Source organism: Acipenser ruthenus, chromosome 41 (assembly GCF_902713425.1).
Source record: "Acipenser ruthenus chromosome 41, fAciRut3.2 maternal haplotype, whole genome shotgun sequence".
NCBI lineage: Eukaryota > Metazoa > Chordata > Actinopteri > Acipenseriformes > Acipenseridae > Acipenser > Acipenser ruthenus.
This window is the reverse complement of record NC_081229.1, coordinates 5,311,056-5,334,291: the sequence shown is the minus strand read 5'-3', so window position 1 is coordinate 5,334,291 and position 23,236 is coordinate 5,311,056. Positions and strand designations below refer to the sequence as shown.

Below are 23,236 nucleotides of genomic sequence, written 5' to 3'. Positions count from 1 at the left end.
TTGGATCGTTTGCATATTATTTCATTTTGTTTATTCAACAATGCCAATAGGAATGCTCAATATAAGCCCTTTTCAATCATTCATATCAGTGTTGTAAAAGTAGAAGTCTGGAGGGTTTCGGGCCAAATCCAGAATTTGAAAGAGAGCTGAAGAACAGAGAGAAACAGCCAAGGAGAGCGAGAGAAGCGGGATAACAACCACTGTCGGGCTGTTGTTAAGAGTAATAACATCTATGGCCATTGTTCCACTTGACTGAAGTACCCGTGCCCGCAGACCCCCGTTCATATCACAAACCGCCCGACCACATGAGGAAGCGAAAACGTAATAGAGATACAGAACAACATTCACTTTCATAGCAACGGAGCGTAACACGCTTTATTCCAGTCGCCTATAACTTACACCGATTATATTTATTTATTTATTTTTTGTAAAACTGGAACCATACAGATATATTATATGATGAAAGTCTTACGTGTGTTGTAGGCTACGCGTGATTAATTACAAATGTGAAATACATTAATTCCAGCAAATGTTCCAAGTAACACATTAAAGACATCATTTTGGAATGCCAATTCCCTTGATTTACGCAACATCGCCGCCTACTGGACGTTTCTTGTAAACTCCTATGTGAATAATCCATTGACTTGCAAGGAACGACCGGTTCTGAGGACACGCAGAGACCTGCCCTGAACCAAGTCCTGTATTTGTATGTTTATTTTATCTAACCAGGCTGAGATTAAGATATCTTTTTCAAGGGGGACCTGGGCGAGAAGGTGACATTTAAAATAACACACAAATTCAAATAAGCACACCCAATACAAGGTCCCATATGGTCTAGCGGTTAGGATTCCTCGTTTTCACTCAGGTGGCCCGGGATCGACTCCCGGTATGGGAATGTTTGATTTAGTAATGTTGTTGAAACCGACACCCTGGGATTTTTCAAGAGGTTGCTTGATGAGATTCTGTGATCAATAAGCTTGAACCCCTTTAAATGTATCAAGACTGGAAGTTTCAGTTCTTCCTAAATTTTATTTCAAGATCATGAAGCATAAACCTAATGCATTTTTTTCTAAATTCTTTACAAACTTTAGGAACTGTGAAACTTAAACTAGTCTGAGATCTAAGATTATAAGTACTACTGTACTAGAAGTAATTAGCAATGTATTCAAATTATTACGGGTTTTGCCGAGGATAGCCTTATAAACAATACCAGTGTTTCAATCCCTGCGCAGATAAAGAAGTCCGAGATGTGTTACTAATGAGGCTCGTGCTAACCCCTTCCATAGTTGCATTCATTCCAGCCTCAATTGAGCTAGCTGCTCAGATTCTATTATCATTCAGGAGCACTTATTCACCTATCTGTGTACAGAACTACAGCTCCCATCATCCCTCACTGGTACTACTATTGTAGAGACATGGTGGGAGCTGTAGTTTATTTTGATTTGATCCTTTCTAGTTGCTCCTGGCAAAGTCGTTTTAGCAACACTTCTTAATAAAGTAGTTCTAATAATAACCAGGACTGGGGGCTGCAGAACAAGTAAAATCCCTTCCACTTATATTGTTTGGGTTTTCCCAGAACAGGTAATACATGAAAACAAAACAGCAGCCTCTCTTAGCCAATCAAAACAGCGGGTTCACGAAGATTCCTAAAGCCCACACAAAGTGCTGCAACACAACTTACGTGGAGCCGGCTGTGGTTATTTGTTACTTTTTTCCTTCTCAATTTGCGTGCCGTTTATCCTTATTACTTACGTTTTCTAATTCATAGTTTTAATGTGTATCGCTTTGATTAATGTGTGATTGTTCATCCTAAGTATGTTCTACAACGTTTAAACTGCTACAGTACTTTCATAATTGCTGGTGTGTTGCGCTCCTGCCCCCCTCTGTTGCCTCGGATTCACTGGCTGCAATAGCAGAAGCAGCAGACACCGAGACAGGCCAGCCGACCTTGAGTGCCCATCACTTATTCTAACCCCTTTATCTCCAAAGCCACCCATAATATGTTAATTCACCCAGGATGCTGATATTTTTTTACATACTGCCGGACCGAGGTCATAAGCTGGTTCCTTTAAAACAATGGCTCTGCATTGCGCCCCCAGGACAGGTCTGGCTGGCTGCTGGCAGATATCACGATCCAGTTTGCTGAGCTGCACGAGTTTCTGCGGAGGCGAGAGGAGGAGGTGAAGCGAGATCTGAAAGCAGCCGAGCGGAGGGCTCTGGAGCCCATGGAGAGGAACCTGCAGAGGATCCAGAGAGAGCTGGGAGACAGGACTGAGCAGGCCAGGAAACTGCAAGACTCGCAGAGCATCACACAGCCTGTCACTTACCTCAAGGTGCAGCACTACGGACAATACCAGAGGACTGAGGTCCTAGAGATACAGGGAGCTGGACTGATATTAGATACAGTGAACAGGGTCGAGTTTAGATACAGTGAACTGGACTGAGTTTAGACACAGTGAACTGGATTGAGCATCCAAACAAAGACCCAAAAACATAGAAACAGTGAACTGAACCGTGCAGTTTTACACAAATAAAGGGCAGAGCGTTAATCTAAATTTAGGTTACGGGGGTGTGTGATTACTGAGCAGACTTTGGAAAAGTACAGCAGGTACCTAAAAAAGGACTCGCGCATCCTAGTGTGTTCGTTCACTACAATATTGTACATGTGCATTTGTATTTCATTTGTGTGAGTTTGTAATCTGAAGTAACAGTCAATTACAATGTGCCCCAGGGTATGCTGGTGTAAAAAAAAAAAGACAAAACACCAATGTTTTTCATACGGGGTATTGCAGCATGTGACAAGAGAGCTGTGCAGAGGGGTACAGGGGTTTGTTTTTCACTGTTTCTCTTTTGGCAGTGGTGGAGTGAGACTGGCGCCCCCCTTGTGATGGAATTAAAAGAAGAGCCCCTCGAGGATGCAGGAGTTGAACTAGAGGAGCCAGCGAAGCAGACCACGGGGTGAGTTCATTATTATTACCTGTGGAGGGGACACCGTATATCCACAGAACTGCTAGTGAAATTGTGAAACAACTTGGTAAAAAAAAGCACATTATTAAGAGATACAGAGAAATACATACAACACGATTTACCTGAAATGTGACTCTCCGAATTAATATAACGGTTGAATTTATTTTTCCCTTTTCTTGAACAGGTTTAAATCCAAAGTGAAAGCCCTGGGCATGATCCCCGGCTCTTTATCACTTGGTCCCTACGAGACACACTTGCAGTTTTCCATTTGGAAGCAGATGCTGACAGTGATCAGAACAGGTCTGTACCATTTCTAAAGGGCTACGTTCCTCTATATACCAATCATGCAAAGAGCTCTTCCATGAAAAGATCACAGCTTATATGTGATTTATGAGGCCCACTTTCTAATCTTATGCTGACATTACCTGCGGTGTGCTGGGACAGCCTCTCTGTTATCTGGGAGAAGATAAAGGTTTTCGGTACTTCTCTCCTCAGCATCGTCCCTTTTATATATTATAGGGGAAGCTCGGTCCTTGTACCCCCACCATACAAAAGACAACTTTAAGGACAAAACAATACTTTAGAACTCACAAGCACTGTCCTGCAGCTCAAATGAACAAGCCAGCAGAAATGCTCTCTTAAATAGAGCGAATAGAATTAGTAGGGCTAAATAATCTTGAATGAGATTGATTAATTATCCAACTGCCTTCAACCAATATAGAATTGAAGCCAGAATCCCTTCCCACAGTGCCCCACTGCTGTGGTCAAATGTGCTCTCTCAGGTTTCTCAGGGTCATAAAGCCCTACGGTTGTTCTTTGACCTGTACACTCCATCACCCAACCCCACACTTAGCACTTTGTTTTCTTTTTTTGCACTCAATTTGGAATATGCAGGTTTTTGATGAAAAGTTTTTTTTTTAAAACTTTTAAGGGCTGTTTTACATACCATGATTAACACTAATCTTGGACTCATTTATTTAGGTGGTAACATTAGGCAGTTAAAGAGAAGAACCAAATTATCTTAACACTCCTTTGATGTTAAAGGTAGTCTTAAACAACACTGTGTTGTTGCTTGGGTATTGGGTTTTTACAGCGATGATATGGCAATGTAATTCCTTTACAAAACACAATAACAAGCCTGCTGCTCAGTTCCAGGTCGATTGACTTTGAAGACATGGCGCTCAGCGCTCAGACTTTCCAAGGATGGGTCAAGTGTGCGGCAGGTCGACTGGCAGAATCAACAGCAATCAGCTGAGAGTGAAGAGAGATACAACAGGGACTTGTGTGCAGTCAGTAAAGAGGAATTCACATCAGGGAGACACTACTGGGAGGTGGAGGTGGGGGCTAAGACTGATTGGGCTGTGGGGGTTCACATGGAAAGAAAGCCAAATGTATTAAATACATTAAACAATTTTTTGAGGAAATTCTATTGTAAAGGACAGACATATATTATTCTGCATTTTAATGACAATACAAATTATAGAATGGAAGCTTCATCAGATAGCTCAATCTCAATGCATTCCCACCCCAGTAAAATCGGGGTGTACCTGGATTATGACCGAGGAGAGGTGGCGTTTTACAATGCTGATGACATGTCCCTCATCCACACAGTCACTGAGAAACTCACTGAACCCGTTTCTGCTTACTTGAACCCTGGGCCCTATTTGAAAGGTAAAAATGCAGATCCCTTAAAAATCTGCTATTACTGATTCCACAGTTTAACTCACAACTACTTAACCGACTATACTGAGAAAATAAGACTAGGAATATATTTAATATATGTTAATAAACAATTGTGTTGCATGAATGACAGTAGCAATAGTAACCACAACGTTATCACCAAGTCAGTGTGTGTTCCTGTGTAATCAAAGCCCATCACTATTGTTTTAAGGCTGGATTATGGATTATGAATTATTATTTTTTTTTATTCTTTCTTTCTGATGCAGTATAGGATAGAATGTTATTGTAAAAGCTGACATTTATTCCAATATATTGCACTGTAATCTAAAAATTATCTAGAATTCTATTTACTTCTCTGCTCTGACCCCCCTACTTGTATGATGTTATATTTTCTAATCTTAAATCAAAAGAGTTTTGTGTCTTGCTTAAATTAATTATTCTAGTGATTCCCTTTAAATTATTAAAACACACAATAAGCAAAAACGTACGATCTATCTTATGAACAAATGTTAAAAAAGATGATAGGATCACATCTTTCCAGTTGATACCTTATCATACACAGTCTTCTCACCAGTAAAGCTCATAGTGCAATTTCCCTGTCTCTGTCTCCAATGGCATAAAAAATGACTTTGTTGTTAGAAAGTTAAGACACTGTCAGTAACTGTGTGTGTTATAATTCTTTATTGAGCTGAATACACAATACAATTATGTTTAGTGTGCTGTCAGGCTATTCAATAGCTTTTGAGCAATGTTATTCTGTATTTTAAGAACCACTGTAGCCTCAAATCACAGTATATGAAACTTTCCATAAGTGCTGGTTTGTAAGCGCATATCTATATGCAAATAAAGAATACTCATAAAGTGCTTTTGCATAGTTTGCCCCTTTTCCCCAATGTGTACATTTTGAGAAGGAATACTGTATTAAAATGTACTTTCTCCTCATTTTATTTTGTTCTCATAGGTAGTTGTGGGTTATCCCAAAACATACTGCACCTGTCAAGGTGAGTCATCTACAGACAGCAATTCTTACTCAGTAACTGGTCATTAGAATCTCTTAAAGAAATTACAGCCAGACCATTGCACCTCAGCTCAGTTTCCTAATCTAAATTCAACATACAAAATGATTGCATGACTATTCATCTATATACATTCCGTACTGTATCTTCCAAACCAAGGGCAGTTTTTTGGTATCAATTTCAAAACATATAAAAATCGATTTTGCTTTTGGATTTTAATGTTCAGTTTCGCTCACTGAAGTTAAAATCTGCAAAACTGTGACTATTTTAGATGATGAGAGACTTACTCAAATTAAGTTACCTGAAAATCAGGCCACAAGTCCATAACTCGTACGAGAGGAATTTTGGATGCAAAAAGGTTTGCCTGTAGACAGGGATTCCAGAGGAGTGATGTCATTATTTAATTGGCGAGGAATCCTTTAACACCATCAGTAACAAACACTGCTAACCACGTAAACATTGCATAAACACTGCAGATCAATCCAAAAATGTCCATGGTCATTTTTTCGGAGGTCCCGCTGGTCCCACTCTGTGGAGCTGAGTTTGTTTGTTCACCCCGGCTCTCTCAGTCCTCCCTGGGCAGTACCAGCTCCTGCAGGTCCCTCAAGGCCTGCTCCAGGGATCGCGCCAGTTTCTCGGCGTTGGTCTCAGCGCAGCAGTTGAAAGCCGACACTGAGAAGTTGATGTGCTCTGGGAGGGGGTTGTAGCACACCGCGTACCCGTCCGGAACCATCGGCCCGAAACACATGACACAGTCCGTACGGGCCGACACCTGCAGAACAACACAGGGAACTGTTGGCACAATCCAAGGGGAATGTCGTATCAGCCCTTAGAAAGCTTCCCAACAGGATTAGAGGAAGGGGAGAGGAGCTCCATGATAAGAGGCACTGAGCTCATTGACTATACAAGAGGAGTCGTTCTCAACAGGATATGAATATGATTCCCATAGTAAAAGCACAGCAAAGTGTAATAAAGTGAAAGCAGGGTAAAGCATAGATAAGCACTGTATAGAATAGCGAGGTACTGTATGGTAAACTAGGATAAATGCATACTACAACCACAATGAAAGCATGGTAAATCTGCAACAATACCTTGATAAACTTTTATAAGGGAGACTGGTTTGTAAACAAAGTAAAATGAATATGTGAAAAAGATATGCCTCATTGACTGGAATTGGCTGGAGTACCTTGGCAGTGAAATGGTTCATTTCAACTGGACATTACCTGTGATGTAGCTGTATTGAGAGAATCTTAGAATACAGCTGTGTACCTACTGTTAAGACACCTGTAAATGTCAAAGCATGTGGTCTGTTTCATTGAATTGACCAGAGATTAAAACACTGCAGCAGTGAAAGGGTTACATTTGTACTGGTCAGAACCGGTAACTGAACTTCAGGAAGACAAAGTGTACTGCTTTTATACAGCAGAATTTCAAAATGATCACATGACTTCAGTACGACAGCCATACTAGGTCAGACATCAACGTCATGGTCCCCAATACATTTAACATGCAGGGTTTATGTAAAGCTTCCATCATACCTATAAATGAGACTGTCTCAGTCTCTCACCTGTCCTGTGTGCAGTTTCCAGTGCGTTGCCATGGCGTACGACGTATCCATGAAGATCTCGGGCACGCTCAGTCCCTCCTCGATGGCCTGCAGCTTCAGGCCCAGCAGGTGACGGTCGATGGCCTGCCCTTGGAGTGCCTGAACAAAAACACAACAAAAATGATCAAATGAGGACCCGGGCTGCCCCATTCAAGGTGCAAAGTGACCTACAGAAGACGAACAGTCTCACTTCATTCTAGCAACATGATCACTCATTCAGACAGCATGGATCCAATTCTATTCTCTGCCTGACTCGGAAAACTGAGGATCATAGACAAAAAGAGTATCCCCGTGGAGTTTACAAGATTATATCCCCTCTCTCTCTATTTCTTTTTTCCGAAAGTTAGTGTTAGTAAGTTATTAAAAATGTCCCACCTTTTCCACCCACCCCCATAAATCCCACCTCTACTGCACCCCTGATCACCCAGTATTAACAGACCACTCCCCATGGCGGGTGCTGTTCACACAGACCGATCCCCATGGCGGGTGCTGCTCACACAGACCGCTCCCCGTGGCGGGTGCTGCTCACACAGACCGCTCCCCGTGGTGGGTGCTGTTCACACAGAGGTCTCACAGGGAGGGGCACATACAGCTCTTAATCAGTACACAGAAGATGTTTCTTACAGCTTTTAGAAATGCTAAAAGAAACCTAAAAAGTTCAATGACAAACTTTTTGAAGAGAAGTCTTTCTGAATCCCTACAGAGATGGAAATAACTCCTGTTGCATAGCAGTTTCACAAATTTCTTTTAGCTTGATTAGCCCTAATGTATAGGTAACAAGCTCAGGAATGTCTAAATAAAAACTCACAGTGAAACCAGGAATGGATCAAACTGCTATGCAACATTAGTTCCGTCCCTGCTTTTGTCATTGAACTTATTAGGTTTCTGTTAATTCTAAATCGAGCGCTATTTAGTGTTTGATGGTTATTTATTAATATAGTTTGACGAGGGATCCTTCCTTACCTGCTCTGTGTAGGTGCTGTGAGCCTCAATGGCTTCCTTCAGCAATGCCAGCTTCATCTCAGCCTGTAGATACAGTAAGATCAGGTCGGTCAGTCTCACTCGTATCCCTGTCTGGGACACAAACACAGTCTGATTCCTCTCACTGCACCGAGATGGGTCTTACCCCTGCCTGTGGGTCCTCCATCACCTCCACAAACCGCAGCGCCTCATTGGTCGCTGAGCGGATGGTGTCGGTCCGCCCTCCCCTGAACATTCTGAGGGAGGCGCTTTCACACGTGGAGCACAGACACCCATACATCCTGACAAAGAGAAAGGAGGGTTAACATAGCACACAGCGCCACCCGGTGGACACATGCATGCACTTCTGTTGGAATGAAGGTCAATGAATTCAATGACAAAAGTTCTTGACTAGAAGTCTTTCTCAATGTCTTTTAAAAAACACTGAAAAAGGCTTCTAGTTGAAACATTTATCAATAACACTGAAAAAGATTTTAGCATTTTTACTCATCCTCCCGTTATAAAGCCATACACTCATTTTCAAATCAGTACAACCAAGTGTTCAGAAGTTATGAAGATTAAGGAAAAAAAAATATCTACATATAAAATCAGCATGTGTTCTACACTGCATCTCACACACATATTCCTGAGGACTTTGCCAGCAGTTTGAGTTGTTTTGTACACATTTTAAAGTGCAGTTTGCATCTCTGATTTGTGTTTTGATTGGAATTTTGAGAGAGAAAGAGAAAGAGAGAGAGAGACAGAGAGAGAGAGAGACCCTAACAAAGTACAGACTCAGTTACCACAGCCTGGCCATTGAAACAGGCCTCCATATAAAGAGCTGGCTGGCTAGACAGAGCAGTCACTGTGAGCTGGGAGAAGTCGCAACAGAGGTGAACTTCCTGCTGTCCTGCTCCAAATACTGCCAAATAAATTCTCAAGTCAGTTGACCCAGTTTCCACACCTGCCTGACCCTGAGAAGCTGCAGATCCTGCTGGGAGAGGAGGCTCTGACAGCAGAGCTGGCAGTCCAGGACGTGTGTGCCTGTCCCAGCCTGAGGGACAGTGTGGAGAAGTGCACTGTTTATTGTTAAATTAGATGGGGGGGGGGGTATATTGTTTACATTGTGTTAAGGAGGGGAGGAGCAAAGGGAGGGATGGATATTGTGTGTTATTGACATTATATTTTATTGCATGTAACATTTGTGTTGAAATATTGGATCACTCCTATCATGTTAATAAAGCCAATTTGAATTTGAATTTGAATTTGAGAGAGAGAGAGAGAGAGAGAGAGAGAGAGAGAGAGAGAGAGAGAGAGAGAGAGAGAGAGAGAGAGAGAGAGAGAGAGAGAGAGAGAGAGAGAGAGAGAGAGGAGAGAGAGAGAGAGAGAGAGAGAGAGAGAGAGAGAGAGAGAGAGAGAGAGAGAGAGAGAGAGAGAGAGAGAGAGAAGCGCTACCTGTAATAAGCCAGCTGCAGCGCAACTTGGATGAAGGAATCCGGACTGAGTTTGTACTTTTTTGGAAAATTCTTCCCAAATTCCCTGAATGTGAAACATCTGATATCCAGGTCATTTATTAGACTGCAAGAGATTGAAAAATATAAAAAAATTAACCAGACTTCATTTAAATGACAACCTTCCCCCTGCTTGTAAAGGCACAGTCTCTCCTGTAGGAGTCAGTGTAGAGCAGCTTAAACTCAGCCCTGGGTCTCAGCTCCTGTCTAACTGGGCTCTATGTACACACCCCCACCTGCTTGTAAAGGCACAGTTTCACCTGTAGGGGGCAGTTCCAACTTAACATTTCCCTGTGACATTGAAAAGTTCTTTATTTCTGAGATAAGAGTCCACAAGTCTCAAAATAGCATTCAAACAAAACATGGTATTAAAAACAAGAACCAGGATGCTGATAAGACCCTAGCTTTGAGTTGTGAAGGTCAGTGTCAGAAGTACAGGAGCTGGCACTGCTAAATAAACTGCCTGACCGTGCTCTGTACAGGAAGCTCAGTCACTCACATGTCCAGGTTCTGCTTGGCATGCTCAATGTCTCTCTTGATTTCAGGCGTGATGTAAAAATAGAGTTTTTTTGGCAGAGGCAGAGGAACCATGGGAGATCGAACTGTCTCGGGGTGTTGACTGAAAAACAAAAAAAAACAGTGTACAAAGACTGTAGTATTTAATATTGCACAGACATACAAACAGACATACAGACAGACAAAGAGCTAGTTTACTAGCTTCTTGTTCATGCCTTTCATCTTCCTCTGGAGGCATGGGTTCCAATCTGGGGGGTTAGGTGGCGCTAGTGGGTTAATGCACTAGACTAGTCTTTCACCTTCCTCTGGAGGCCTGGGTTCTAAATCTGTGGGGTGTCACAGACGGTTCTGGCACGTCCCTTTTGTGCTATAAGTCATTAGATCCTTTTGCATGGAAGGTGCAGTTCTTTGATGAACCCAGATTCAGTTAATGTGTTTGCCCACTGACGATGGGAATGAGAATGTAGAGATGGGAGCCCAGCTAACACCTGTGAGCAGAAATTGACTCACTGAGAGCAGAAACTGACCCAAGACTGTCACAGCTACTAGAAGCAGAGGGCAGCAGTGTGGAGTAGTGGTTAGGGCTCTGGACTCTTGACCGGAGGGTTGTGGGTTCAGTCCCAGCTGGGGGACACTGCTGCTGTACCCTTGAGCAAGGTACTTTACCTAAATTGCTCCAGTAAAAACCCAACTGTATAAATGGGTAATTGTATGTAAAAATAATGTGATATCTTGTAACAATTGTAAGTCGCCCTGGATAAGGGCGTCTGCTAAGAAATAAATAATAATAATAATAAAAGCAGGATGATCTTTGCGATACAAATTGAACATTTGTGAAACTGCAACAAATATTGTATTGACTGTAATTTAAAACCCTTAGAAAATATTATTAGCAGATCTGTGTAAGGCCTGTGAGAAGGTTCATTGCATTGAAGGTCAGACTGACCTGCTGAAAGTTCCAGACCTCCCTTATCAGGCAAAAGCATATTTTTTAATTAGACTCAGAGCCTCAAAACATTCTGATCCAGAGAGAGCAGAATGGCAGACTCTATGGAACACAGTTAATATGCCAGAAGCAATCGAACTAGGTTTGACTATAGTAAGAAAGAACACAAGTATTTAAATAAATAAGAAACCTAATACAATGACATTAAGTAAATGTGTGAGCAGTTTTAATATTCAAGGTTGCATTTGCTGCTAGGCAGGTGCCTAACTAAAATGAACCTCTTGCCTTCTGTGTATACCAATGGAGTAACATACAATTACAATTTATAAAATAGATTGCTATATTGAAGTATGTGAATTAGAAATACATGTTATAAAATAAAGTTAAACTGTTATACAAATAACATTATTGTTGTTGAAAGAACCTATTACAGTTAAAAACTAAAGAAGTTCAGTACTAACGGACACTGTCAGAATATTGTAATAATTGTACTGTGTTTTAAAGAACATAAAACCAGCATAAATAATAAAGAAAACTGAACAAGTGTTAATATTAGAAAAAAAAGCTTGTTTGTTTGCCTTTGTTATTAGTGTATAAACTCTTGGAAGCTGGTCAGACTTAAAAACAGGGTCTTCCCTATCTTTAAAGTAATAAAGACTATTTAATCACCTTTAGTATACAGTAAACTTGCTGAAGGAATATAACTAATTTTGTGACCTCGTCCTTTGCCTGCTTGTAATAGAAGCAGTGTTGGAGATGACAAATTGGTGTTGGCTCTTGAAAGCGGGATTTGCCAACCTTGAATGATAACCAACGGAAGGTGCTTTAAGAGACAGGAGTATGTATCTCATTATATTATAAGAAAATAACGAGAGCTGAGTTATAAAAACTAGGATGTAAGTTTTTTTTTTATTATCTGAAAAGATACCGGCCAGGTGTCTCTTGAATCGGCCAAAAAATGACTCCATGCGGTGAATTTGGAAGAGTGCTTACAGTGGAGTTTCAAGTAAACAGGATGTCTGAATCCTGCTTGTGCAGGGGAATTTTCAGAAACAGAGAGAGAGGTCAGTTTTAGTCCAAGCATGGTACAAGTTAATATAAGGCTATTATATTTAACACGGTTATTACAGCTTAAATTTAAATGGAAATAACTGAACTGACCACTGTATGCTTCTTCAAAGGCTTGTGATAAACCCCTACAGTTTTTTATCCCATACTTTGTTAACACACATTTGTATATGAAATTAAACTGGCTCATTGACAACACACTGAAAAGGTAACATAATAAGTTGATCAGATCCTTTTAGAATATATCATTAAAGACAAGAACTGTCAAGGTAGATTGATGATCAGATTTAATTGGGACTCCTGATATATTCAATAAAGGTAAAACCCCAGTCAAGTATCGCGCGACTTGCTAACCACAAGCTGATGTGGTCCATGCTCTGAGGAGCTCTGAAAAACTGATTGCTGTTTGGTCGTATTCACAAGTCTCTGCTTTTTGAAGACAGTTCTTATTTTTCATATATCCTACACTACACTTCTATATACTGGAAGGTAAGCATATATTTGAATTTAACAATCTCTTTTATATTCAATGCATTGCTATAAGGTATAGGATTTATATTTTAGCTGTTGAGAGTGATATATTGGATGCTCTAGAATTTAGCGGTGGGTGTTTTTATCTTTTTGCATGACTAGCCTAAGGGCTAAGCATGTGATAACTATATCTGTATTACTGTACTGAAGTGTTAATGCTGTTATACCTGTAAAGGCACTGGAGATGCCCACACTGCCTGTTAGCAGGGATCCAAAGTGGCTTGCAAGCACTAGATCAATTTAAAGCATTTAATAAACTGAAAAGAGCACTTGTACTGCTCTGATTCGTTAGAACATCAAATTAAATGAGTCTGTGTGATTTTCTTGATTATTAAAAAGTTGTCTGGACATATGGCAGGCCCAGAGCATGAACAAAACCACTTATAGGAGTTTTGAACATCTCTGTCCTCCTTCAAATGTCTCCCCTGGGTTTAAGAGTGTGCTCAGAGCACATATATAAATAAAAAGAGTATGTGCAATTCTGATGGGGGCTAGGTGGCGCTATTGGGTTAATGTTAATGCACTAGACTCGGTTCTAGGGGAGTCTGTGCTGATCTCCACGCTCCCAGTAACTCACCAGTAGTCCAAGACGTGGTCCACTAAGGTTGCTATGGGAGGCCCCTCTGCAGTAGCTTGCTCATAGATCAACCCACAGGCGCCGTCCTCTCCCACAATGAACTGCAGGGGGCAAAAGAGAGCACGTGGTTACACACTCGGAATCAGTGGGTTGCAGTGAATCACACATAGAATCAGACTTGAGAGTTTTCTATGAACAAAAACAAGGCAGCACAATAATGTCAAATCAGATCGAATGGTTTGTGAAGTGGATACAGTAAGTAAAATGGATCTGTGTCCAGAGGTTGAAACAGTGTTGCAGTGAAAGTCTCCGGCCCCCTGTCCCCTCACCTGCAGTGTCTTGTCAAACCAGCGGTTGCCGCTGTTGGAGTAGGTCCCTCCCCCGTGCAGCATCTGAGCCGCCATGCGGCTGGTGTAGCGCTCCTCTGACATGCGCATGACCGGGGCGTCCAGACACACCGTGAAGATCCCGCGCTCTATCGCACGCACCGATTCACGGTTAATCCTGTCTGAGAGAGAGAGAGAGAGAGAGAGAGAGAGGGGGGGAGAGGAGGGGGAGAGAGAGAGGAGGGGGAGAGAGAGAGAGGAGGGAGAGAGAGAGAGAGGAGGGAGAGAGAGAGGGGGAGAGAGAGAGAGAGAGTGTGAGAGCGAGAGGGGAGAGAGAGAGAGAGAGAGAGACTGGGTTTGAGCCTCCGAGTGTGCACTGTCAGTGTGTGTCTTGACAATGAGTATATATACACACACATACACACACACACACACATTGTAAAGACACACAATGTGAACCTGTCCCCAGGTGTTCTGGTGCTCACTGGTGTGTGTGTGTGTGTGTGTGTGTGTGTGTGTGTGTGTGTGTGTGTATAGACAGTGGTGTGTGAGTGTGTATACAGACAGTACCTCTCAGCAGGGTGTTGTAAGCCTGTCCCCAGGTGTTTCGATGCTCACTGGTCAGGATCCCCATCGGCTCCTTGTCTGTCTTCCAGGACTGGCTTCTGATCCTCAGCAGCTGCGAGTGGATCTGATCCACCGTGAGGGGAGAGCCATCGCTGTTATACACCTCCAACTGGAAGAACTGCGAGAGAGAGAGAGAGAGAGAGAGAGAGACAGACAGAGACAGAGAGGCAGATAAAAACACTGCAAGAAATAACACTCCCACGTAAAAAAAACAAACCCTGAAGCTACTTGTTCTTCAGCAAGTTATAATAACACTTGTGATATGAAATGTTGATTACCATGTTCTGTGTGGCTATGCTAGCATAATTTGTCTATGCCTTGTAACCTTTTGTAGCTGTATATCTTATTTTCAGGATATGTGTGTTGAGCATGGGCTGTGAGTGTGTTTATTTAGAAAAACAGGTTCAGAAACACTGAGACTCTCTCCCTCTCTTTCTCTCTGGATAAGAAACACTGAGACTCTCTCTCTCTCTGTCTCTCTCATTAAGAAACACTGAGACACTCTCTCTCTGTCTCTCTCATTAAGAAACACTGAGACACTCTCTCTCTGTCTCTCTCATTAAGAAACACTGAGACACTCCCTCTCTGTCTCTGTCTCTCTGGTTAAGAAACACTGAGACTCTCTCTCTCTCTGTCTCTCTCATTAAGAAACACTGAGACACTCCATCTCTGTCTCTGTCTCTCTGGTTAAGAAACACTGAGACTCTCTCCCTCTCTGTCTCTCTCATTAAGAAACACTGAGACTCTCTCCCTCTAGGTCTCTCTGGTTAAGAAACACTGAGACTCTCTCCCTCTCTGTCTCTCTGGTTAAGAAACACTGAGACTCTCTCCCTCTAGGTCTCTCTGGTTTGGCTGACCGATCTGTTTGTAAGTTTTGGGAACGCTGCTATTCCGTAGTCCAAGGCCGGGGGTCCGATCCTACCTGGAAGTTCCGCACCACGGTGATGTGGGTGGGGGGCCGGCGCACCCCAGCGAAGTGCATCACGTGGTCATGCTTGGGACCCGGAACACGACACGACGAAAATATCTGCCTGTACTGATCCATGCAGAGAGGCCGACCACGAAGATACTCCACTAAGAGAGTGTGACTGAGGAGAGAGGAGAGAGGGAGTGGAGGGGAAGAGAGAGGCAGACAGGACAAGGAGAGGCAGAGGGACAGAGATATTAAAGAAGTGCTAACCAAAGCTTTACAATCCAGTTTCCATCCTCTTATCAGTATAGGCAATACTGTCAGTGCTCTCCTTCAAGGGAGTGCTCACCAAGGCTTTACAGATTCCCTTACCTCTCCTTTGTACTGGCAGCATTATCACTAACCCCCTCCTCCTTTTCATACCTCTTATCTCTATTAACATTATTGCTCGCCCCCTTTAAAGGAGTCCTAACTAATGCATCTTCTAACCTTTTAATAACACTAGCAACCTTACTACTGCCACCCCCACCTTTAACCTCTTATCAGTGCAAGCAACACTGTCACTGCCTCCCATTTAAAGGAATGCAAGCCATTGATTGAAATACTCATCAGATGTGTGGACCCTCGCTCTCTGCTGTGCTCTCTGCTGCTCAATACATACTTGTCAATCTTTGCTTTGAAATCCAGAACTCCTGCAATGAGTTTAGCTGCAAACCTGTAAGACAGACAGACAGACAGACAGACAGACAGACAGACAGACAGACAGACAGACTGTTGAGAGATTATCAGAGGCAAACTTCTTTTTTTTCACCTTATAGCGTTTCTAAGATCCTTCTACTTTCCTGTTACTGCTGTTAATATAGTTGCTCACATCCATCACAGTTGATCTATTATTATCTATTATGAAACATCTCGAGATATATAAGCAGACAGCAGACTGGGGGTCAGTTATAATTACAGTTACAGGGGTCGGCAACTTGCCTGTACACAGACACGCATGTCTGTGGCAGTGAACACGTCTAACACGCACACACACGGAATTGTATAGACTTCTTGTTTTTTTTTTTAAATGTCCGTCACCACTCAACACGGTGCTGGCTCCTGTATATAACTTTTTTTTCCAAACAAATGGGGCCACTAAAAGTGGTTGAAAATACAAGAATAACAATTGTATGACAAGAATGTGTAACTGATGAATTAGATGCTTTAATTACAATTATACAGGAGTTCAATTAATTACGAATTGCACAATTACAATTGTTCTTGACCCCCAGGTCTGGGGTAGAGTGCAGAATGGGGGACTGTCTCATTTTACACAACATTCTCCAATTTGGTGGCTGGTCAGCCTGCGCTCTCCAGGGCTTCACAGCTGCCCTTGCATGCAGCACGGTTCTGATATTAAGAAACAAGCACAGATGCTACCGAGCAGGGGGACCAGCAACCTTCAGGGAAATAAGAAACCAGACTCAAAAACCATTAACTGAGCTTGGAAATGCGACTGCTCTGACAACACTAGGGAGGAGGAGGGATGTAGTTCTGTATTACAAACTCTCCATTAACTCAACAACAAACCCAGACAGGATCTTGTCTTTCCAGATGGTTTAAAACCTGGGGAAGCCACACACCTGTCTCTCCCTTAGGACTGAAGCCACACACCTGTCTCTCCCTTAGGACTGAAGCCACACACCTGTCTCTCCCTTAGGACTGAAGCCACACACCCGTCTCTCCCTTAGGACTGAAGCCACACACCCGTCTCTCCCGATGCCACACACCTGTCTCTCCCTTAGGGCTCCCCCCTGGCTCCATAACCTCGGGACAGTAAGCCTGGTCAGGTTTTTCAACTCACCTCTCTAAACTGCAAACAAACTGACCTGTCAAAGTGTGGCTCCAGATGGCAACCCTAATGCAGTCACGGCTGATTCTGACTCGGTGCTTGAACACGACTTGGGTGGAGATAGTGGTTCTCTTGGTCTGTAGCAGTGCTTCTGAACCCTGGTCCTCAGGGACCCCTGTGTCTTCTGGTTTTCATTTCAACTGAGCTCTCAATTCCTTACCTAAACCCTTAAATGAAATTTGCCTAATTAGACCTTTTTAAATTGTTATCAGCTCCTAAAAAGTTGCACATTTCAGGTGACTTATACAATTGCACAGTTAACTTGAAATCTCCAGCTGTTTAAGAGCTGAAAACCATTCAAAAGGCCTGATTAAGCAAATTATTAGTTCAATTAAGGGTTTAGTGAAGTAACTGAGAGCTCAGAAGACGCAGGAGTCCCTGAAGACCAGGGTTGAGAAATACTGGTCTACACCATCTCAGTGCACAGGCTGTCTGTTCCCAGCTCTGGATCCAATCAAGCATTGCTGGACTGATGAACAGGTTGGAGGTAAAAAGACAGACAGACAGACTTCAGGCACCGAGCAGCTGAAATTGACTTGTCAAGAAGAGTCTCAAAAAGATGTCCCCATACTAGTCTTGTCTTGAATCTGTGATGAATCAATCTTAAAGTGCACCACGATTATAGAGCCAGGGAGCAACTCTACTCTCCCTCAATAGTCGTAACAACGGGGAACAAAACAATAATCTCCACTTGATTTAGATTGAATTGCGATTCCTCCAGAGCAGCTTCAAACACACTCACTCCTCCTACCCCTCTCTTGCTCTGTGGCAGACAGCACCCGGATCTTACCCCAGCTGCCCCTTCCAGTTGCTGTAGTCCTGTTGGGGCAGAGCCATGGCCGGGTTCGAATGCACTGGCAGGGGCAAGCGGCTCTCCAGATAGGCAGTGTGCTGCCACCAGTCGGACACCTGAGAAACACAGGGCAGGGGCAGCATTTCACAAGACTGGGTGCAGAAACCGCCAGGGCAGCTAGAGGGCAGCAGTGCACTGCCCGGAAAATCAACACTAGAGGGCACTGGCTCTTACTTGCAGACACTGATCTAGCCCAGCCAGCTTGTCTATGGCAGGTGAAAACTGAAGAGAAACTTCAGGTGAAAGCCATTTTAACACGGCCTTGACCCCCGATGACATCACACAGGGGACCTAGGAAGTGCAGCAGTGGTAGATTTCCTGGATGGCAATGCATGCAAACTGAGAACTTTCTTTTACCTTTTAGCTTAGTACAAGATGTTTAAAAAAAATGAAATGACATGTTTGCTGTAACATGTGTTTCTTTCCAAACTGCACAATTGAGAACTGCATTGTGAATGGAAGTGCACCAAAGGTAAGAGTTATGCATAATGAAGGCACTAACCAAAACAACCTGAAAGACAGAGAGTCTCAGTGTTTCTTATCCAGAGAGACAGAGAGAGAGACAGAGAGGGAGAGGGAGAGAGTCTCAGGGGTAGATGCACTAAGATGAGCAAGTCACTTAACCTCCTTGTGCTCAGTCTTTCGGGTGAGACGTAGTTGTAAGTGACTCTGCAGCTGATACATAGTTCACACACCCTAGTCTCTGTAAGTCGCCTTGGATAAAGGCGTCTGCTAAATAAACAAATAAATAAATAAAATGAGCCAGTCGCAGCGCAAACATACCGCAATTTGCATTTCTCTTGCAGCGATTCTCAAAGTATACATTTTGTCGTATGTACTGAGAGAAAATATGTTAATAAAGAGAGCCGCAATATACTAATTTAATATTTGTTCGTCATCTTAGCAAGATCTCTAGCATTGTGAGAGTCGTGCAACATTTTTTCAAATAAATAATGAAAGGCAGTTTAATCCCATCAGATTCATAGTGGGGCCCTTCACCCCCAAATAAAAAAATGTGTTTCTATCAAAAAGCTTTTCATAATCATACAGTAGCCCCTCGCTAAACCGGATATGTTCATCCGACATAAGGAGGTGTTGGGTTTTAAAAAATACAATAAAATCACACACACATATATTTATAGTGCTCAATGTATTTTAAATGTATAAATCATTGCACTGAAATAACACTAATATGTTTTGGGCAGGCTAAACATTACATATGAACAAAAATATAAATCTGTACACTACGCTACCGGTAATAAATCATGCTGCTGCATTGTACACATTGGTGTGCAATGCAAAAAAATATATTTTAAATTGAAACTAAATGATTTTAGCATTTTTTTTAAAAATTATTATTAACTTGGTGTACTTGGTAGCCTAGACAATTAAGACAAAATAGACCATGTTGCTGCATTTACAAGTTCGGATACTTACAGGCCAGCCAATTCTCATTAATTCGAATTTCAAGGGACCAGCAACTAATTTTGCATTATACCACTAATTCGTATTATCATGATTAGCCTGTAAGCCAAATGTATACTGTCAGTTTTAATTTAAGTTAGTCAGTGGTGCAGTGCTAAATTATGCACAATTACAAAGCACCTGCACATTGACAGAATAGGTGTGTTTCCTATTCCTATACAGATGCTCAGAATGAGCTGGAGGGGTTAGTGGCACATGTGTGCAGTCTTTTGCTCCCAACGCGTTGGGGGAACTAGAAATGTCATAGAAATTTGTTTTCAAGGCTGTAAAGTACATCCTGTTTTTACAGGAAAACAGGTTGTTCAACTCAAAAATTGAGCACAACTGGCAACGCTCGAGAAAAAAACACACTGGGAAATGCCAGCAACAACTGCGACTGTTTAAAACATGCTTTCAAAAGTTCTGAACAAACTGATGCAATTGTAAGTGTCGCAATTGCAGCATTGCACATGTTTAGTACATTTCACCCTAGACTTCCGACTCAACTGGTTTGTGACTATTGTGACAGCCGCAACACTTCAGTACATCTACCCCTCAGTGTTTCTTAACCAGAGAGACAGAGAGTCAGTGTTTATTAACTAGAGAGAGAGAGGGAGAGAGCCTCTGTGTTTCTTAACCAGAGAGACAAAGAGGAAGTGAGTCAGTGTTTCTTAACCAGAGAGACAGAGAGAGTCAGTGTTTATTAACTAGAGAGAGAGGGAGAGGGAGAGAGCCTCTGTGTTTCTTAACCAGAGAGACAGAGAGGGAGAGGGAGAGAGTCTGTGTTTCTTAACCAGAGAGACAGAGAGGGAGAGAGTCTGTGTTTCTTAACCAGAGAGACAGAGAGGGAGAGGGACAGAGTCTGTGTTTCTTAACCAGAGAGACAGAGAGGGAGAGGGACAGAGTCTGTGTTTCTTAACCAGAGAGACAGAGAGGGAGAGGGGGAGAGTCTGTGTTTCTTAACCAGAGAGACAGAGAGGGAGAGAGAGAGAGTCTGTGTTTCTTAACCAGAGAGACAGAGAGGGAGAGGGAAAGAGCCTTAGTGTTTCTTAACCAGAGAGACAGAGACAGAGAGGGAAAGAGCCTTACTGTTTCTTACCCAGTTGTGTGTGCGCTGAGCCCTCTTCTCCAGGCTCTTCTGCAGCCGCTCCCCCAGGCCCCCCCTCTTAGATAACTCCTGCACCCCCTCTCTACTCTCCTCCAGTTCAGGGGGGGTAACAAGGGGCTCCAGGGCACGCAGGTAGCGGGACATGGTCTGAGACAGGGGGGGGACGGGCTGGGGGGGCACTGAACTCATCGACCTCCCCCATCCCCCAAACTGGAGAGAGACAGACAGAAACAACACGGTTACAACATGCTTGTACTGTACAGCACGCTGAAGGCATGGCGTGAAACTCAAGAGGTCTCACTGTATATTACAGAAGAGATCAGGAGCCACACTTTAATGTTAAATAAAGTGGTCTTCCTTTATAGCTGCGTGAACAACTCAGTTAATTCAGAGCAGATGTAGCAGGGGCCTGATTGTTCAAACTCTGGGTCATTTCAATAGCATTCAGTTGTAGTCAAAAGTTTACATACCCCAACGGAAATATATAATTTCTAGAAATTTCTCAAACAAATAATTATAGGAAAAATCTTGTAGCAAAAGTTTTGCTTTTGTGGATGAGGAAAAAAGAAGTTAAGAAATAGATGTCTAAATTATTTATTTCAGCAATTTTTTTGTAAAACTCCAAAAATGCTAATTCAAAAGTAGACATACCGACAAGGAAAATTATATGAATAGCTAAATGATGCACCTTTAGCAACAATAACCTCTTTTAAATGATAAGGATATTTGTCAGTGAGCTTTTGGCATGATTCTTTAGTGATTGTTGACAATTCTTCAACGCAAAATTGTTCAGGTTCATTCAAATTCTGAAGAGTTCTCTTGTGCACAGCCTTCTTCGACCCATACCAAAGATTCTCAATCGGATTTAGATCTGGACTTTGACCAGGCCATTCCAGAACCTTGATTTCATTCTTCTTTAACCATTCTGAAGTAGATTTTGATGTGTGCTTTGGATCGTTGTTGTGCTGGAACATCCAGTTGTGCTTTAAACCAAGTTTTGTAGCGGAGAGTTTCAGGTGATTGGCCAATATCTTTTGGTATGCTGTGGAATCCATTTTACCATGAATTGGATTCCTGTGCCATGAGAGGAAAAACAGCCCCATAGAAGGATATTACCACCTCCATGCTCGACAGTAGGTATGGTGTTCTTTTCTTTGTACGCCTCACCAGACTTTCTCCAAACGTCAGCGACTATCAGCGTGACCAAATAGTTCGATTCATCACCACAAAACCTTTGATCAGAACTCATATCCATCATTCAAATGCCATTTTGCAAACTTTAAGCAATTGTCCTTGTGATGTTTTCCTAAGAGTGTCTTTTTCCTTGGCCTGTGATCATTGAGACCTTCACCATGCAATACTCGACCTATGGTTGAAATGGAAACCCCAGTCCCACTTGCAGCCAATTCACTTTGAATATCTTTGGCAGTCAATCTCGGATTGTTATTAACCTTCCTCACAATTCTTCTACTTGTTCTTGGTGAAAGAACCTTCTTTCTTCCAAACTGAGGGAGTGTTGCGACAGTACCATGAGTCTTGTACTTCTTAATAATAGAAACAATAGTTGAAATTGGGATACTCAAATGCTTGGAAATCTTCCTGTATCCTTTTCCAGCTTTATGACAATAAATCATTTTCTGCCAAAGCTCTTTACTAAATGTGTGCCCTACTCCATACTACACCCAGAAGTGTCTATACAAGACCATTGTTTTTCCAAGAGGCGTATTTAAATTGGGCGTATACTGTAGGGAAACTTTTCAACAATCAACAAAACGCTGACTAAGCAAAGCATACAGTACACTATTGTGACATTCTCTAAATATATTTATATAATATTATTAATTAATGCGACTAGTAAGTTACACAGATATGCATGCCGATCAAAAGACACCACAGTATCTATCGTACACGAATCTATACTCAGTGTGTACGTGTGGAGACCTGTGCATGCTTCCTTAATCTCTAACATTGGCTGCTGTGCTTCCCGTACGTGCTAAACGTGCACACCACTTTCCCTTTTCTTTCCGGATGTAAAATGGAAATAAGCAACACAATTTATATATAAATAAAAAACGTGTTTACAACAAGATTAAAATGCATTTAAAAAAAATAACGTACGAAGACAACAAATAAATAAGTGGAATGCTGCATACTTACCAACAGCGCCTGTCTGTAGCATACGAGCTTGGTTCGTAACATGTCGCTAAAAAATAAATTAAAATATAACCAAACAGACACGCCACCAGCGGTCCTGATTCACACACTGCCCAATTTTTTTGTTGTTGTGTTAATTAGCACTTAAAGTGCGACACACAAAAGGCAGGTTTTACTGTTCTATGATTTATAATAATTTGCTGCCACTCCCCCATGTGATCCATGCACGTCTGTCACATCAGCAGGCTACAGTAGCGTTTGTTTACATGCTGTGTTTTTGCATACTAACCCGGTTGTAGTTTTTTTTTTCTTTCAGAAGCGGCCGAGCACTTCCTTTTTCGATGACGTTGATTGACACGCAGTATCATTAGTGCGCTGCCCTCTGCGAATATCTATATAACAATGTATCCTGAATTAACTGGGTTTAAATGACAGTGCATATGCTTTGAATTTAGTCATATGAAAAGTTTTAAAACTACAGATTGCTAAAAAAAAGCTAGTAAGGTTAGGATTGGGTGTAGG

The 23,236-nt window shown here is 42.2% G+C and overlaps 2 protein-coding genes across 2 annotated transcripts; one reads left to right on the top strand and one right to left on the bottom strand.

The window, feature by feature from the left end:
- Positions 1 to 1,824: 1,824 nt before the first annotated feature.
- LOC117433895 (zinc-binding protein A33-like) lies at positions 1,825 to 4,708 on the top strand. The gene is made up of 4 exons (XM_059010786.1): positions 1,825 to 2,333; positions 2,858 to 2,958; positions 3,152 to 3,267; positions 4,117 to 4,708. The coding sequence occupies exons 1-4, from the start codon at positions 2,226 to 2,228 to the stop codon at positions 4,674 to 4,676; spliced, it is 885 nt and encodes a 294-aa protein (XP_058866769.1). The 5' UTR covers positions 1,825 to 2,225; the 3' UTR covers positions 4,677 to 4,708.
- A 605-nt stretch (positions 4,709 to 5,313) lies between these two features.
- On the bottom strand, positions 5,314 to 23,023 carry LOC131709067 (carnitine O-acetyltransferase-like). Its single transcript, XM_059010785.1, has 14 exons — positions 22,718 to 23,023; positions 20,552 to 20,770; positions 17,926 to 18,044; positions 15,903 to 15,956; positions 15,254 to 15,419; positions 14,275 to 14,449; positions 13,708 to 13,886; positions 13,379 to 13,479; positions 10,240 to 10,359; positions 9,685 to 9,807; positions 8,396 to 8,531; positions 8,233 to 8,295; positions 7,231 to 7,368; positions 5,314 to 6,435 (listed from the first exon to the last, which is right to left on the bottom strand). The coding sequence occupies exons 1-14, from the start codon at positions 22,757 to 22,759 to the stop codon at positions 6,229 to 6,231; spliced, it is 1,842 nt and encodes a 613-aa protein (XP_058866768.1). The 5' UTR covers positions 22,760 to 23,023; the 3' UTR covers positions 5,314 to 6,228.
- Positions 23,024 to 23,236: the final 213 nt, after the last annotated feature.